This window comes from Anopheles coustani, chromosome 3, assembly GCF_943734705.1.
Source record: "Anopheles coustani chromosome 3, idAnoCousDA_361_x.2, whole genome shotgun sequence".
Lineage (NCBI taxonomy): Eukaryota > Metazoa > Arthropoda > Insecta > Diptera > Culicidae > Anopheles > Anopheles coustani.
In genome coordinates this window covers 25,469,746-25,485,150 of record NC_071288.1, presented here as the reverse complement: position 1 = coordinate 25,485,150, position 15,405 = coordinate 25,469,746, and the positions used below count along the sequence as shown (strand labels likewise).

Sequence of the window (15,405 nt, the reverse complement as noted above, 5' to 3'; positions counted from 1 at the left end):
TTCCTTACCAACATCGATAGGTACGGCGTTAGTATGAGGGCGAAACCGGCCGCCAGATTGCACGCCCCGACACCAACATTTCGAATCGCGGTCGGGTACAGTTCCGCCGTGTAAACGGGCATGATGGTGTTACCTGCGCTGATGGTGAATTTTCCTACGCAGAAACGAGATTCCGTTTTTTACTTCAAGTTTGTTTGCCAAACCAACTGGTAGGCTTACCTATCATAACGAAGGTTATCTTCATCGCTAGCAGGTCCGGTTTACCCTCGACGATTGCGGCACACAGGCAAGCCAGGGCGGCGGCGAAGAATGTCGCACAGAAGAGCCACTTTTTTCCCGTCCGATTGATGATGTACATCGCCAGCGCGATGGCCGGAATTTCCACCAAACCCGCAAGTGCCTATTACGAAAGGAAAAGAAAAAACGTTCGAAATGAATTGCTGTCAGCGATTGAACGAGATCTAGTGTGTTTCCGACGATTGTATCACGCATTGCATACATTTAGGCTCTTCTAAGCCGTAACGATAGTAACGCATGTACGTAACGCCGCAATAACAGTGTGTCGCGCGATTCACACCACTCGTTAACTTACCGAATTAAGATAAATGTTTCCACCGAAGCTGTTCATATTTAAAACCAGACCGTAGTAGACCAGGTTCATCGTGAACCAGATGCACAGAAAACAGAACGTCACCAGCCGAAGATACTTGGAGCGGAACAGCTCGCAAACGCCGGCCGCCGTTTCCTCCTCGTCAACCGGTGGTTTGAGCAGCTTGTCGAGATTATCCGGGAGCGTCCGTTTGTTGAAGGCGGCCGCCTTCCGAATCACTTCCTTCACCTCGGTTATGCGCCCCTTGCAGAGCAGCCATCGGGGTGATTCCGGCAGAACAAACCTTAAGGATAGAGGAAGATACAAAATCGTATGATGATTATGGTCTTTCACTAGCAAAGAGTTGTTTACTGTCATTTTGGTTGTTTAAGACCGGTAGATATTTCCCCCAATCCCAATATTTCTCAGTGGCGAAAGTCATGCACGAACAATTCCAAGAATGTTGTTACCGAAGCTATTATCTAGCTCCATCCGTTCTTAAAACCCAATCCGTATCCGATCGCAAAACCACAACCTCTTAAGCCGTCCTTGCTGTTTCGTCAGCAGGAGACCGAATAGATGCTTCATCGAACACAACCGCTAATTGCTAATTTGCAGCTCGGAGTTCCTAAAGCGAGAGGAAAACTTTCTACGGTTTCCAATTACCTGCTTACGGGAGCACATTTACCTCGCAAATTCGAAGGCAACAACCAAATGAAAACATCTTTGCTCGGGCGCCGTCGCCGAGAAGATACTGGTGAGTTCATCCATGCAAAATTTTGACCAGCGCAACACCGTCGGAAAATTCGAAGTCAACAGTCAAACACGCGAAGGTCAGCAAGTGCTTCTTCCCTCGAGGGACGAGAGGAGTCGAAGATCCAAATGGAATTTGTCACGTTGTTGTTGTTCGCTGCCCAGTTGTCCCAAAGATATCTCCTCCCACCGAAACTTAGCTTCACACAACAAGACATTTCAAACTTCGACAGCGAATAAATTGCTCACCGTGGCAAGCGACGGGGACAACTTGGGCCCGGCTGTATTCTCTCGTGGAAAACACTCTTCATCACGCCTGACAGATGATTGGTAATAACTTTGGGCGTATTGTTCCGTTTCGGTGGCGCCCAAACGTACCGTCGCTCTCTAATTGGAACGAGCTGTGGTCCGGTCTCGGTCGGTTGTAACTCATTTCCCTGCTTTCATCATTAATTTTCCCAACAACTAAGAACTTGTCCGGCTCTACATTCGTCGCTTTGAAGCATCATTATTGCTTTTGAGCTCCTGAGAAGACGTGTGGCGCTAAGCGTCGAGTCGTCCAGTACGTTCTTCAAAACACCAGACTACATTCCTTTTGCCAAAAGGGAACCAGACTAGATACTATTTTAAGCACCCTTTCGGTAGGGTAGTGGGAGTTTAAAAGTGACCATTTAGTAGCGGCTTTCATCGCACAAGTGGCATACAACAGACCAACGATTGACGGTCTCGGCATGATTCTGCTCTGGCGAACGGTGAATCTCTCAAGAGGCAATTTATCGACTGCATCTCCTGCAATGATCGTCTGTTTTGACAGGTGAAACCATTTTGGCACCGGCCAGTGTGTCCACGCTCCCTCGCGGGGAAATGATGGAATGGAGATTAATTTACTCACTAATGGACCGGCAACAAATTGGCGGGACGCTGCATCCGCGTACGTTGGTGGGAGATTTAGTTTGAGGCAATAAATTTTAATGGACCCACGCTGGGCAAAAACCACATTTAAATTTCGGTGGGTGAATGTGGACAAGAAGTGATTTAATGAATCGTGTGTGACATAAATTTAAAAACTGTCTCCTCTATGATATACTACACTTTCTTCGAGATATGTGCACATTTTTCACTTTTGTTAACAACACCTTATTGAGATTATTTTTGTCGAAAAATAAAGATGTAATACTCACCACAGCAGACACAGGAACACACCAGGTAGGCCGATGCAGAGCTGCAGATTCCGGTAGTCCTGCGTCAGATAGGCGATCCCGGAGATCATGATGTAGGAGACGGGCAGCGGGAACAGGTTGTACATGCCGGCGATTGTGCGCCACTTGCCGTCGACATACTCGATCGCCAGAATCAGCCCGGCGTAGGTCACCGAAACCGAGACGATACCAAGCAGTGCCCTCAGCACGAGATAGAACTCGAACGAGTCGGCGAAGTAAAGTGCTAACCCTATTTGGGAGTGTAGAAATGTGACGCGGTTGAGAAAACACTTTCCATGGGATTCGTTTCCCTTAACGTACCAAAGATCGACTGCAGGACGGCAGAGATGAAAAGCATCATTTTGCGGCCGAACTTGTCGGACAGGACGCCGCTGGTGATGCCACCGGTTGCCACGCCCGCCAGGAAGAACATCTCGGCCACGTTCTTCAGGTACTCCTTGTCGCACACGAGGTTCCACTCCGACGACCAGGTGTTGCCGAGGTTGTCCTGCGTGTCGAACTCCCAGGCCGCACAACCGACCGTATCGGTGAGATTTTTCGGCAGCGAAAAGTTGCCCTGGGAAAAGCCATGAAAATGTGTTTTTCTTGAAATTAAGTCCCACCCTAACCGAATTGCCCAGAACGACCGGAGGACACATATTATCCGGGCTGGGTTTTCGTTTTCCTGGAGGAGACAACTCTCGATGTCGCGAAGTCACTACTCACCATCGCCAGCTGGGCGCTCGACAGCGCGTTCCAGTCGTAGTTCAGTATCCGACAGTTTTCCTCCGAGCCCGTCACGTTCCGCCACCGATCGATGGAGACGTCGTGCAGGTGCGCCGGCCGTCGGCACCAGAAGCTTTTATCCGCCGCCTGGGGAGATGTGGAAGGAAGGGCGCGAGAACACGATCAGTGGTTTCATTATGCGCGGCATTCACCGGAAATGGGACACCGTATGAATATTGAAATCGTTTGTGTTTGCAGTTCGTTCGCGGACGTGCAACGGTCGGTACTGGGATAAGACCCTGGCTGAGGAGGGTTGGTACAGGGTGCCCTCGATTGGTCTAATTATCTCAATCCCGATTCTTGTGATGTCGCCAATGTGGGCACCGATGCGCTCCGATTTGCCCCTAACGAGGCATGTAAAGGACGTGTTACAGGCGAGGGGAAGAAAGGCCGGGTGGGGCCATTCTTTGGAGATGTGATGTGAATATCACAGCGAAAGATTGAGATAATTAGCTTCGCTGGATTATATACGACATAACGTTCCGACTTACAAAGGACTCACTGCACAAAAGTGGGATGTATTCTTAATGCTAAGCAAATTTACGACCTTTCTTAAATTAACTGGTTTCAAATATTTTGTTTATACTAGTTTCCTATTTACATGAAACAAGAGATAGGGCATTTATTTACAAACTTTAGAACTTGTATAAAAGAAAAAAAGGATATTCTTTGGCCAACAATAAATTCATTACTGAAACAATCAAGCACATCGTATAATTAAAGGTGTTTCAGTCCTGAAAAACCTCAAAGTAATAAATTCGATTATGGCACTTCTAATTCCATTACGACATGAACAATAGGCGTGTGCCTTGAGATTCAAAGGATTGAGCAGTCTTTTCCGCTTTCTGGTAGAGAGTGTCCTGTATCAAACAGCGTTTTTTTTTCAATAAAATAACATATCAATATCAATATAAGTAGCCTATTTACTTTCCTCAAGCGAACGGAAATTTTGTTGGGCTTTAGAATAACATTAGTAAACTACTCCGCCTTAGTAACTTCAATTTAAAATGGTTTTTAAACGTCTTAAATTCATCATCTCTATTTTTGACAAACAACTGCACTTGTAATGTTTATTTTTAAATTCTGCTAAACTTGTTTCCAATACTAGACTATATATTAATATTAATTTGAAAAGAGTTCCTTTTAAACTAAATTGTACAAAAAGTGAGGTAAAAGGCGACTTTATGTTTTTTTATTTAATAGAAATACTATCGAGATTAAAAATGTATGTGTCAAACTCTATAATTCCCATTTCAAAATAGTTGTGAGTTGTGATTTCGAGAGTAAATTCCTGATCAACATTCACTGAAAACATTTTAAAATTTATGGAAATCTAATGAACATATTTAAACCATCCGTCGAAGATGATAAGGTTGATGAGATGTGAAGAAAAGATTTTAGGAAAAAAGTTGCGTGAGTCTTCTAACATATTACCCAATATCTCGTTTTAAAGGACTCATCGGCTACCCTCCTACCCCAAACCTACCTGAAACGTTGGCGAGTAGATGTGGAACGTGTTTGGGACCTGGAACAGCGACAGCAGAAACGTCATCACGAACTGCCACTTGCCGTAATCGCCGATCAGCTCGCCGATGATGTCGCTGTCCTCGTCCGAGCCCTTCCGGTGCTTTCCGGCCGCCTTGCCGCCGCCACCACCACCACCACCTCCCTTACCAGTCGGTTTGCTGTGGTTGTTTTTGCTGTTCGCTTTGTTGTTGCTGCTATTGCTGCTGCTGTTGTTGTTGTTGATGCTCTTGGCGCTTGCCTGGTTGTGCTCGAGGGCGGGCGAGGGTGGCGAGGGGCTGGCGGCAGGTGAGGGGCGTTTGGCCGAGACCAGCAGCGGCGGACTGGTGGCGGCCTGCGACGATGGATTGAGGATGATGTGCATCGCGTCGGGGTCGGGGGAGGCGGCTTCATCGGCGGGAGGGTCGCCGTGGTGCGCGGGGGACGGTTCGTTGGAGGAGTGTTTCGATTTGAACATCTTTACTGCAAAAGAAGGACGAAGGGGACAAAGAGTTTAATACAAAAAATATGTTGATATTTCACAAGTTATCTTCTCAACAGATGACACAAATGTTAAACACTGTAAACGGTTACAAATTGTTCTCGTCGATATTTTGCTTAATTTAATTTAACTCCTAAGGGATTCACTTAATTTTCCAATGGTTTCTGATACAAATTTATACTATCCTTCCTTCATTTTCTCGAGCGGAATTAACAACAAATTGTTTGTTCCAGTCTCTCAAATTCATTGTTCTCGACTTTAACAACACTTCACATTAGCGGGTCAAGGGTTCGAACCGTGCCGATGCATATCTTCGCATAAGGCGGAACACACAATGTAAAGGAGAAAAATGCTTTGCCTGTAATCGAGGCAATCTTTATGCATCTCACACACCGAAACTTCACCATCAAAGTGCATCAAAGAGGCTCGCTTCGGGATAATGACCACAATGGATTCAGTTTGGAATATTTTCCTCCTCGTTGTTGACGTTGTTTTGCACATTACACTGTTGCAATTTGCTTAAGATAGTTAATGTTTAATAAGAAAGCACCTTTGAAGCTATAAGACCCGGCTTCACTTCACTTGGACGGAACGCGACGCAACAGATGTTCCGCAGAAGAAACAATACCGCCGACTGAGACTCGCGAGCACCGGTGGTTGGCAATGTTATAGAGAAGGCGAGTGGCCACCCGCCAGCTGACGAAACACGACCCTTCACCGATGGCCCCGCCTCGGCGACCTTGCCCTTGGCCTCGGTGCACGGCGGAAAAACGTATACCAACTCCGATTTCGGTTTGTATCACGTTTTCCGGATTAAATTTCAATTTATTTTCGCGGTCCCTCTCTCTTTCCTCCCTCCTACGCCGCTACGCCGTTCCCTTACCAATGCGTTTGGTTTGTTTGTGGGGCACAGAATTGCATACGAGCCGGCGATGACGGTGGCTCGAGGTGAGAAGAAATATTTTACGCACCTTGGAAGACAATTTAACGCTCGTTTGCAGGGGAGAAGGGTGTGTTTTTAAAGGTTTATTTCTTCAGTCACTTTGGAAGGCCCACGTCGTAAACGCCTTACGTGCGGGGAAGGAGGGGGGGGGGGGGGAGGGGGGTCGCGTGCATTTTGCGGATCTCAGAGCAACCAGCTGGAACTAATTGCCAAACTTATATGCATTCGCTCTCCTAATCAAACCTATGTTGATCATGTATAAATAATCGGCAATTAAATGTCAAGTAAGGGAAGTATTTCTAAATCCAAGATCCAATAAAACAACTCTAGTTGGTTTCGCTGACAAATTGTATTCTTATTATAACAACGTGTTGGAAAAAAAACCATACGCCATACCTTTCATATATACGGAGTTCAAAGTATTAAAAACGGTAGCCAAAGGGAACAAAGAAAAAAGTTAGGTGTGAAGAAAAAAAACACGGCAAAATTAAAAAAAAAATCAGGTTGGTCATGATAATAAGATTGATGATGAATGTTTGATGAGTGTAAAAAAGGTGGAATGAGTAATGGAAAAATGGTAGTTCCATCAACTCGATCCGAACTATAAAAAATATCCTTTTTGGTTACGAGGAATAAGATGTAAGGTGTACGTGTTTACGGATTTTTCCTCGCAACCGTGTCACCAACTTGTTACGCACACATCCCACCGAGCCGAGGCGTGATAATGTTTCAATTAAGTCACGTTCACCGAATCAATCAATCAAGCTCCCAATCGCCTGTGACACTCGACACTTAATGAAGAGCTGTTCACCGGAGCCATCAATTATGAATCGGTAGGAAGGTATCATTTCCAGCCAACTAGCCACGTTCGTGCGGATAAAAAGCTGGAAAGAAGGGGAAAAAGAATGCGACAATCGGAAAACATGGGCAAACCCAACTCCGTACTCCAGCTGCAGCAGCTCCGAGGTTTGATCGATTCTCCTCCGGGAACGGAACGGAAATTACGTCCAAATGAAACCCGGACACGGAGTGCTATCTCTGTTTTCGTTTCGTGATTGACTTCTGAATAAGCAACATTATTGGTAGCAAAAAACATTAAAAAGTACGATTGTGTTTCATTTATCGGTGGCGGTGATGGGATAATTCCGTGGCGGCCGCTTTTCTCTCGCATACTCTCTTACCGGATGATCGTCATTAGCTCGACGGGGTAATCCCTTTGATAGCGCATTTTAAAAGGAAAAAAAGGCTTCCGCTTCTACAAAGATGGATTAAAACCAGCGCAATTCCATTAGCCGGCGGTTACTTTGTACAGGTTTGCTTCGCCAAAGACGCAACAGGGGTCGATTCTCATCTCAAGAATGAATCCGCATCCGCCGAATGACGGCTCGTTGAAGTTGAATGAAGTCTTAAGTGCCACAAGTGCACGCGAATGCATTCGTTAAATGGCGGTAAATTGGGGAGTGAGGATAGTGCAGCCGCAATGGAAATGTGGAATGCAACGCGTGGAATGATTTGCTTGTGTTTGGCGCGCCGCCAAAGAAAAGTGAAGAAGGATATTGGCCTGGTGTTGCTTTGTGTATCATTAATAACAAAGTTGCACGCACGATTGTGTATGTTTATTTATTTATTTTAAATGTTATACAAACTGAATGAATGTTTGGTTATTATAATACTGTATTATTCATGTAGATTGGATTTAAGTCATATGATATAAAATTTGGTACATGAATTAAAAACGATAAAACATCACTAATTTAGAAACAGATATTTTTTAATACATTTTAAATCATTCTTTAAGATGGAGGATCAGTACATGCGTTTTGTAGGTTCGGTTATCATCTTTGCGATCAATATTTCTTACAATCATGAGGAAAGCTAGAAAAATCACAACATTTAACCTCCTTGTACTAATGGGTAGACGTTCTGTTTTGTTTACTATTTAAAACCAATCAGTGCCGACCATTTTCCAGTGCGTTGTTTCTCCCCCTTTCTCAGCGGGTCCGTTCCCGTCGGTGAGAAAAGTTTGCAAGTGAAGCAGTGTTGACTTTTAATTTAACCCCTCTCCTTGCCGCTAGATTGTGCCGCGGGTTGAACGGAGTAGCACCGTGATTAGTTTTCCCGGATCCAACAACATCAAACGGGCGGTCCATCCACCTTCCCTGGCAATGACACGCTTCAAGTTATGTTTTTCTTTCTGCTCCGCTATGAAGTCCTGAGAGATGTTTTCTACTTCGACATCCCCTGGCGAGCGAGACATAGCTGTGAGTTGTTCTAATTGCAAAACGCTTCCCATTGCTGAGGCTCATTCCCGCTGGTTTTGTAAATAAAAACGACGATTAACTTCGCCGCGTGCGGGAACATGCAATTTCTCTTCGTGGGGATACAAGAAAACATTTGCATGACCCAACGTTTACAACCAATCTCATCTTTCAACGATGGAAGGGAAGAGGTGACTCGAGTGCTTCACGTTGGTCGCAAACAAACATTCAGTCATTTCTCTAGCTTTTCGTCACTCGCACACCCCTGCCCTGTGGGGGAAAAGTCACCAAAAGCCTCAGCGCAACAACCGCTAAACTGATTTGGCAAAATTTGGTTAGAAACCCATTAAAACGTGACTACGAAGGTTAGCCGTAAAATCCTCGAACGACACCGACGGTCGGCATCTTCATCCTCTTCGATGTCGTCGTCGTCGTCTAGCTCGAATCAAAACCCCGTTCGACATCAAAAGGCATCCCAGCAAGAAACCACAAATGTCAACCCTTAAGGCCCGGGGTGGTAGTGTAAGGGGAGGGCAGCAAGGGGGGACGAGATTTGTTGACCCGGAACGTGTGCGCGGTCTCCTCGGCACTCGAAACGGATATCGCGGTTTTCGGAAACATATTTACAAACTCTAACGAGCTTCCAGAAATGGAAAGGAACGCAAGTTAAGGAAAGTGAAAAAAAACACCACCGAACCGCAATCATTTTTCCCTTCCTAATCGGTTCCACCTTCCCCGAACGCAACACTCCGTTGCTGCCCCGGAGTTCCGCACAAATGGACGCATTAGTGTCTGCCCTGCCAAATCGGGTTCGGGTTCGGGGGTGTGTCGAAGGGACCACACCTTCGTCGAGAACCCGTCCGCCATTGGCTGCCCGGGACGTGACTTCCTCCGGTGGCCAGGATATGCCCAACTCCATCGCAGCGCATCTTTACGACTTCGTGGGAAATTCATGGCAACCAAAGGCGGTCGGAAAGTGTTCGAGAAAGTCTCGGTATACAGACGTTCTCCACGACCCCGTCCATCGCCCCTCCCGAGCGAAGAAAGTTCTAAGCATTTCGGAAAGCATTCTTCCCGTACCGCTCCCTTACTCCAGAGATTTCCCCCTTGCTTTCCCTGGCCAATGTAAACTGTAACATCTCCATTTTGCTGTCCTTTCACCTCCCGTCTACCTTTGGCCCAAGAAACATTCAATATTTACCGACAAGAAAACCATCAGTTGAAAATACACACACACAGCAATAACGAGCAAGGTTAATGTTTTATTTAACCAATCTAAATTTCATTATAATTAAATGCTATACTTGTGAAGGAACGGGTCGGAGAAAGGTTATTAAGTTGTTGATACCATAGATATTGATCAACAAGGGTTGAGATTGCGATTAAGATTAGGAAAGCAATAATATAAATCAGATTCCAATTGCCGAAAACAATTTCTGATAGGAATAATATCGAGTTGAGGGAAATGAAAAAGTTTGTAACGCTGTTGGAACATGGAACGCTGTCTCATACCACTTTTCGCCGCCACTAAACACACTTACCAACCGAAAACAGCTGGTGTAAAGTTTAATTACAGCCGGACCGATACGTTTCATCTTGAAAACCGCAATTTGATATCCACTCGCGAAGGGCAACGATCCGCTGTGGGATGAAATTCTGGCTGGCCGGTCATTGGAGCCAGCTTGGAAGTTTGATTTATGGCCCAACCACTATCACCACCATCCAACGGTTCCCTGTGTGTATTTTCCCCTCATATTTTTACCCAAATGGAATAGAACTCGATGCCGAAACGACGGGTTCGGTTGGCTTTTTCTCAGCGAGACTCGTTTGAATGATACCGTTCAGCCGTTTTTAGGGCAATAAATTTGAAAGTGGACTGGATTATTTCTCACCGCAAGATGACTCCCGCGGGAATGACGTTGACGTGGAGGCGCAGCGAAAAGTGACACACACACCCCTGGCTAACTCACGATGATTAATGTACGATCTTATATACGATCGCCTAGTGGCTGTGGATGTCCTAAATTTATGTTCCTATCAAATATTGATGAATTCTTCGGGAATGATATTAAATTTCAAAAGAAAATGTGTCGATGTCTGGACGGTACATTTTGCTAAAGTTACACACTCAAACATATTAAACACAATTTTAAATGGAATCAAATCGAATACGCTTTATGCGACCAGTTTATTTACACTTGTAACGAAACAGAAATTGTCGGAAAAGATCCATTAGCGTTAAGCTGAGTTATTTGAGGAGATTTTAATTTAACTAAGGAGTACTATAAAGATACACATTTAATTTGATATTGGTGTTCATTTCGAGACTGAGAAAGAAGAGAGAAATTTATCCAACAGAAAATATTAAATAAAATATATTCAGTTATTTTTCTGTTTGAAAATTATTGATTTTTGTTGAAGATCAAAAACACAATTACAAATCTTCAAACCGAAAAGCAAGCTGGTGACATAAAAATTGAATCTAAATAGAACTCAGAACCTTCCACACTCTCATATGGAATTGAATGTAAACGGTGCGAAGATGAGCTCACACGTATCCACAATCCGCTCCATTCATATGGATGTTGGCATAATCCCGCTTTAGCAAAACCGCAGAAGAAATCCCATCATCGAACGTTCAAACCGAACGTCACGAGGAAAGGAACATGACGGCCCCTTTTGGAACGGCTCGGCTCGTTGCTTCAGAAAGCAACAGTTTGGCTTTGCATTCGCTTGACTTCATCGGCAGAAAATAACATCACCGTCCGTGCTTCGATGGAGTTGAGCTTCTACTTCGCCGTGAAGCGAGTCCCGGTTTACGAAAGGTCAGTTATTTCCGATTCCCCCCCCTGGCATCGGTATCGATGCGGATCGACGAGCAAAGAGGGAAGAGGAGATGGGTACTTGGGAGTATTCCAAGGTGCAGCCATCGGTAACCGTCGAGTTGGCTATATCCTGCGACCTTCGCTCGCACGGGATGCGCGCAACCATGTGTGTATGTTCGTGTTCGTCCGCTGGCAAAAGGACGAGTCGATGGACGAGTTGTCGGACGATTGATTGATTGATTGGTTCACCCAGCTTCCTCTCCCCATACGAGCCGCTCCCGGGGCTCGCATCCGGGCGTGTGACGTTAAGGATGAAACCATCCTTCCCGTTGCGGAAAACGGATACGTTTATAGTGCCTGGCTGACCTTTCTCCGGCTGTCGGTCACTTTCGCAAAGTCTAAAGTTGATAGTGGAAGCTTTCCAGGGTCCTTGAGCGTCCATTCCAATTTAACTCTAATGTTTCATTCGTGATGGACGCCGAAAGGGTCATGCTACACCGTTTCATCGAACGATCTCATTGAAAGTATTTACATGGCTAGAACAAACCAAAGCCGGAGTGTCCTTAAAGAAATCGCTCGGACCAATATTATTCTAACCCCCGCAGAAAAAAGGGTCCATTTCACCCAAGCCGATTAGCCGAATTCCTAAAACCCTTAAACTTTCTCACGGACGACGGCACCGTAATAGGCTCCGGCATCGTCGGGGAAAAACCGCTTTAAAATTAAAGGAAATGAAAATAAATGATCGTTCGGTCCGAAAGGGGTCGAAATGAAGCAATAAAATTGCCATTTGAAGCAAAAATAGATCCCACGGCAGGGAGGCAGCTAGTGGGATCAGGTTGGTGCTGGTTCGTCCACCAGCCCGCGTTGGGCCGCATTTGCTTCGACCTTTCCGGAGAGATTTTCCTTTTCCGACCCACCCGATGGAGACGCATGGTCGCTCAAATGGGCTCTGGCGCGCGTTTTCCTGCCGGTCAGCCAATCTCTCGGCAATCGAATTATGTCCGCTCATCTCAGAAAAAGAAAGGAAGGAAGGCAAGTAAACAGCACGAAGGAAATAAAATCCTCCTCCAGCGCGTTGTGCTTGGGTGAGTGGGAAGATTGCCTTATCGGTGTGTACGCGTGCGAAAGGATCCCGATGGCAATCTCTTCAGCACATTTTCTTACAAACAGCACCCTTTTTCGCCCTTAACGTGGGAAATCTAAATCTACCCCCAAACATGCTTAAGAGATTGTTAAAGGTCGTTTTACAGTCGTGGTTGTGGGTGATCATTTCACCTGATCGTTCCAAACGAACGACCCGGATGGAGAAAATAGCTATGTGTACACCTATCACTTCAAAGCGGTTAACGTCCCCGGAATGGATTCTCCATTTGCCGCTTTTCTTTTTCCCGCTGCCAGGGAAGGATGTTTCTCATTGAAATGGGAATGTCTGTTCATCCTTTCTACCATCCGAACCCATTGCTTATTGTATGCCTTCTTTTGATGAGGGAAAAGACATCCTGGAGAGGAAAAAAAAAGTAACAGTTTCATTTCAGTAAAGTACATGCTAAACATGCCCTGGTGAAAGGACATCTCATTCGTTCGTTCGTTCGTGCGTTTATCAATCCCCTCCAGATATATTCAATTGCACGACCAGGCGGACCTTGAAAGGTATTAAGAAATAGTCCATCCGTTTTGTGTCTTGGAAAAACATAAACTAGACAATTCTTTATAGAAGGAGAGCAAACTTTCAATCGAACGTTTTTCCTTTTTGAAAATATTCTTTAGTGCAGTGAACAGACTTTTCCAAAACATAAAAAAAATACGGATTTACGGTGGTATAACTCTCGAAATAACTGTTTTCCTTATTTTTGTTTTCTTTCTATCCTAATATTGTAAAGTAGAGAACCTTCCATTGGGCATACCAAGTTAAAATGGTCGCGTCCAGTGTTCATCTCGAGCGAGCAAGATAACCATTCAAGCAACTCTTACACTCGCACGATAAGGAATATGTTTAAGCCACTCAGTGCTGCTTTTTTATTTATGCCAAACGGTATAAACAGCTCGCCGTAACTCACCCCCTTGTCTGGCGTATGGAATTTGCATATTGATAGATGTTTTCAAGTGTTGCCAAACATTATTACACCGATTACATCTTTACCCGCGCTTCGGTTCGGTCGATTTCTGCCTGTTCTGCCGTCCAAAATGCATTTTCAAGTGCAAAATTTTCCGCCAAGACGATGGAAAAAAAGAGACAACCAACGGATTATGGAAATTCGAAGAGAAGGTGGGTTTTTTATGTGCTTCATTTCACATTCATAGCCATGTTCTTACCACGCGCCTTGGCCAAGGGCAAAAATCCGGAAAGAAAACAAAACTTTTCTTTATACAAATTTTCCATACCACAGAAGAGACACTAAACAGATGTTCCGGAAAAATAAACCAAGGCAGCGTGAAACGGAACGCTTTGGGTGGAGAAAATGTTGTGAACCGATTCGGTATCTTGTCATTTTTATTTCGATTTCGGTAAATCGTTTTCCATTCCTTGTTTCCACTTTCTGCGATACTTTACGTTAGGCGTTTAATTCCGCAAAACTTTCCAACGACATTTGATACCGATTGGATTTTTCTTTCCAAGTCAAGTAAATTAGACCGTCAAAACTTTCTGCGTGTTTGCATATTAAATCGGAAAAAAGACATGTCGAGGAAAAGATAACGTTTCCTTTCGAACACGAACTTCTGTTAAAGAAGTCCGGTGCACTTGAAATTCGTAGTTTAATAAAACGGAATTCAAAACTCGGCTGACCACCTGTCGATAGCAGACTCTCGAATTTGACCGACGGAGGGTAGTAGAGTTCAAAACCCGCGTTATAGCATGCTGATTTCAGGCTCGCTGCTTAATGGAGTAGCAGTTTTTTTTTCGATCGTTTAATCGTGGCGTCTCATTCGAGGAGATAATCCTTGGTCGCTTGCCACAATTGGATGCTTTGTTAATGGTCGCGACACGCGTTGATAAGCAGCGATTATTTACACAGTTGTTTAGTCGTCAATTTTCTGCTGGCTTTTTTCGTTGTTTGACACGCAGTTGAACAGGGGTTCTACGCTTTACACGCTGTTTTCGCGTCACTCTCTGGTGGATGATAACGAGAAGCTGGATGGCGCTTCGTAATGAAAGAAAAAATAAAGAAACAAATCAAATTCACGCCGAACGGGCGCTAGATGATGGTTTTATTAATAAAATATTGCTGCGATAAGGCAGCGCATGAAGCGATTCTGCTCGGTGGCGAATGAATCGAGCCAGTGTGTTGCAGAATCGTTTGTTTTCGGTGCAAGTTGAACGTGTTTTGGGTAGAAAAGGAATGCAGTTTTAATTAAAACGCAATATGGTTTAATCGTTACCGGCGCGTTTGTGTTTGCTTGAAGATCTCTTGATCGTGTTGAACAGTTTGTAGCACGTTGCATCTACACGCTCATCAGTGTCGCGCGGCCTTGCGTTACGTCGACAAAACGGCAATCGATCCGATCGACGCGCACTGCGATCGTGTAACGATAGTAACGCCCGTACACCGCCACACCGGTTTACACGATAAATCTGCCTAATGACACAAATGGCTTTATCGCGGGGTGGTAATTAATTTGTTCACCTTTGCGCAGCTGCTCGATCGCAATGGAACGGCGTCGAAAGCAATGAAGTTAGAAAAAAAAACGGTAAACACAAAACCAGTTCCATGGTCGTGATCGACACTTGCACACGATTGCAGCACCCAAAGCTACGACGCAGGTGAAATATCTTATTATTCATCGTCGAAACAATCGCATGCCAAGCGGCTTTGCTAATGGGAGGTTAAGGAGGTGAAAAATAAGCTTTTAACTAAACCGATCCATCTTGCTGACAACACTAGACACTCATCTGACACATTGTTGCTTAAGGAAAAAAAAAATAAGTAGCTAAAAGAAAACAAGTGTGTTTGATAAAGAATCAAAGTAACTTCAATGTACACTGGTAAGCGTGTGTGAACATTTTTCAAACATTTGAAATTCTCTCTCTAGATCTTGTATTGAAGA

General features: G+C 44.8%; 1 protein-coding gene across 1 annotated transcript in view; it reads right to left on the bottom strand.

Annotated features, from left to right (window-relative positions):
• Positions 1-15,405, bottom strand: part of LOC131272232 (organic cation transporter protein) — a 34,147-nt gene that overhangs the window by 2,799 nt on the left and 15,943 nt on the right. The window contains exons 3-9 of the mRNA XM_058273897.1: positions 4,814-5,313; positions 3,268-3,414; positions 2,863-3,118; positions 2,524-2,791; positions 593-893; positions 220-400; positions 9-154 (exon numbers count right to left, since the gene is read on the bottom strand). Of these exons, the coding sequence (XP_058129880.1) occupies positions 9-154; positions 220-400; positions 593-893; positions 2,524-2,791; positions 2,863-3,118; positions 3,268-3,414; positions 4,814-5,313 (1,799 nt within the window). The remainder of the gene's footprint in view (positions 1-8; positions 155-219; positions 401-592; positions 894-2,523; positions 2,792-2,862; positions 3,119-3,267; positions 3,415-4,813; positions 5,314-15,405) is intronic.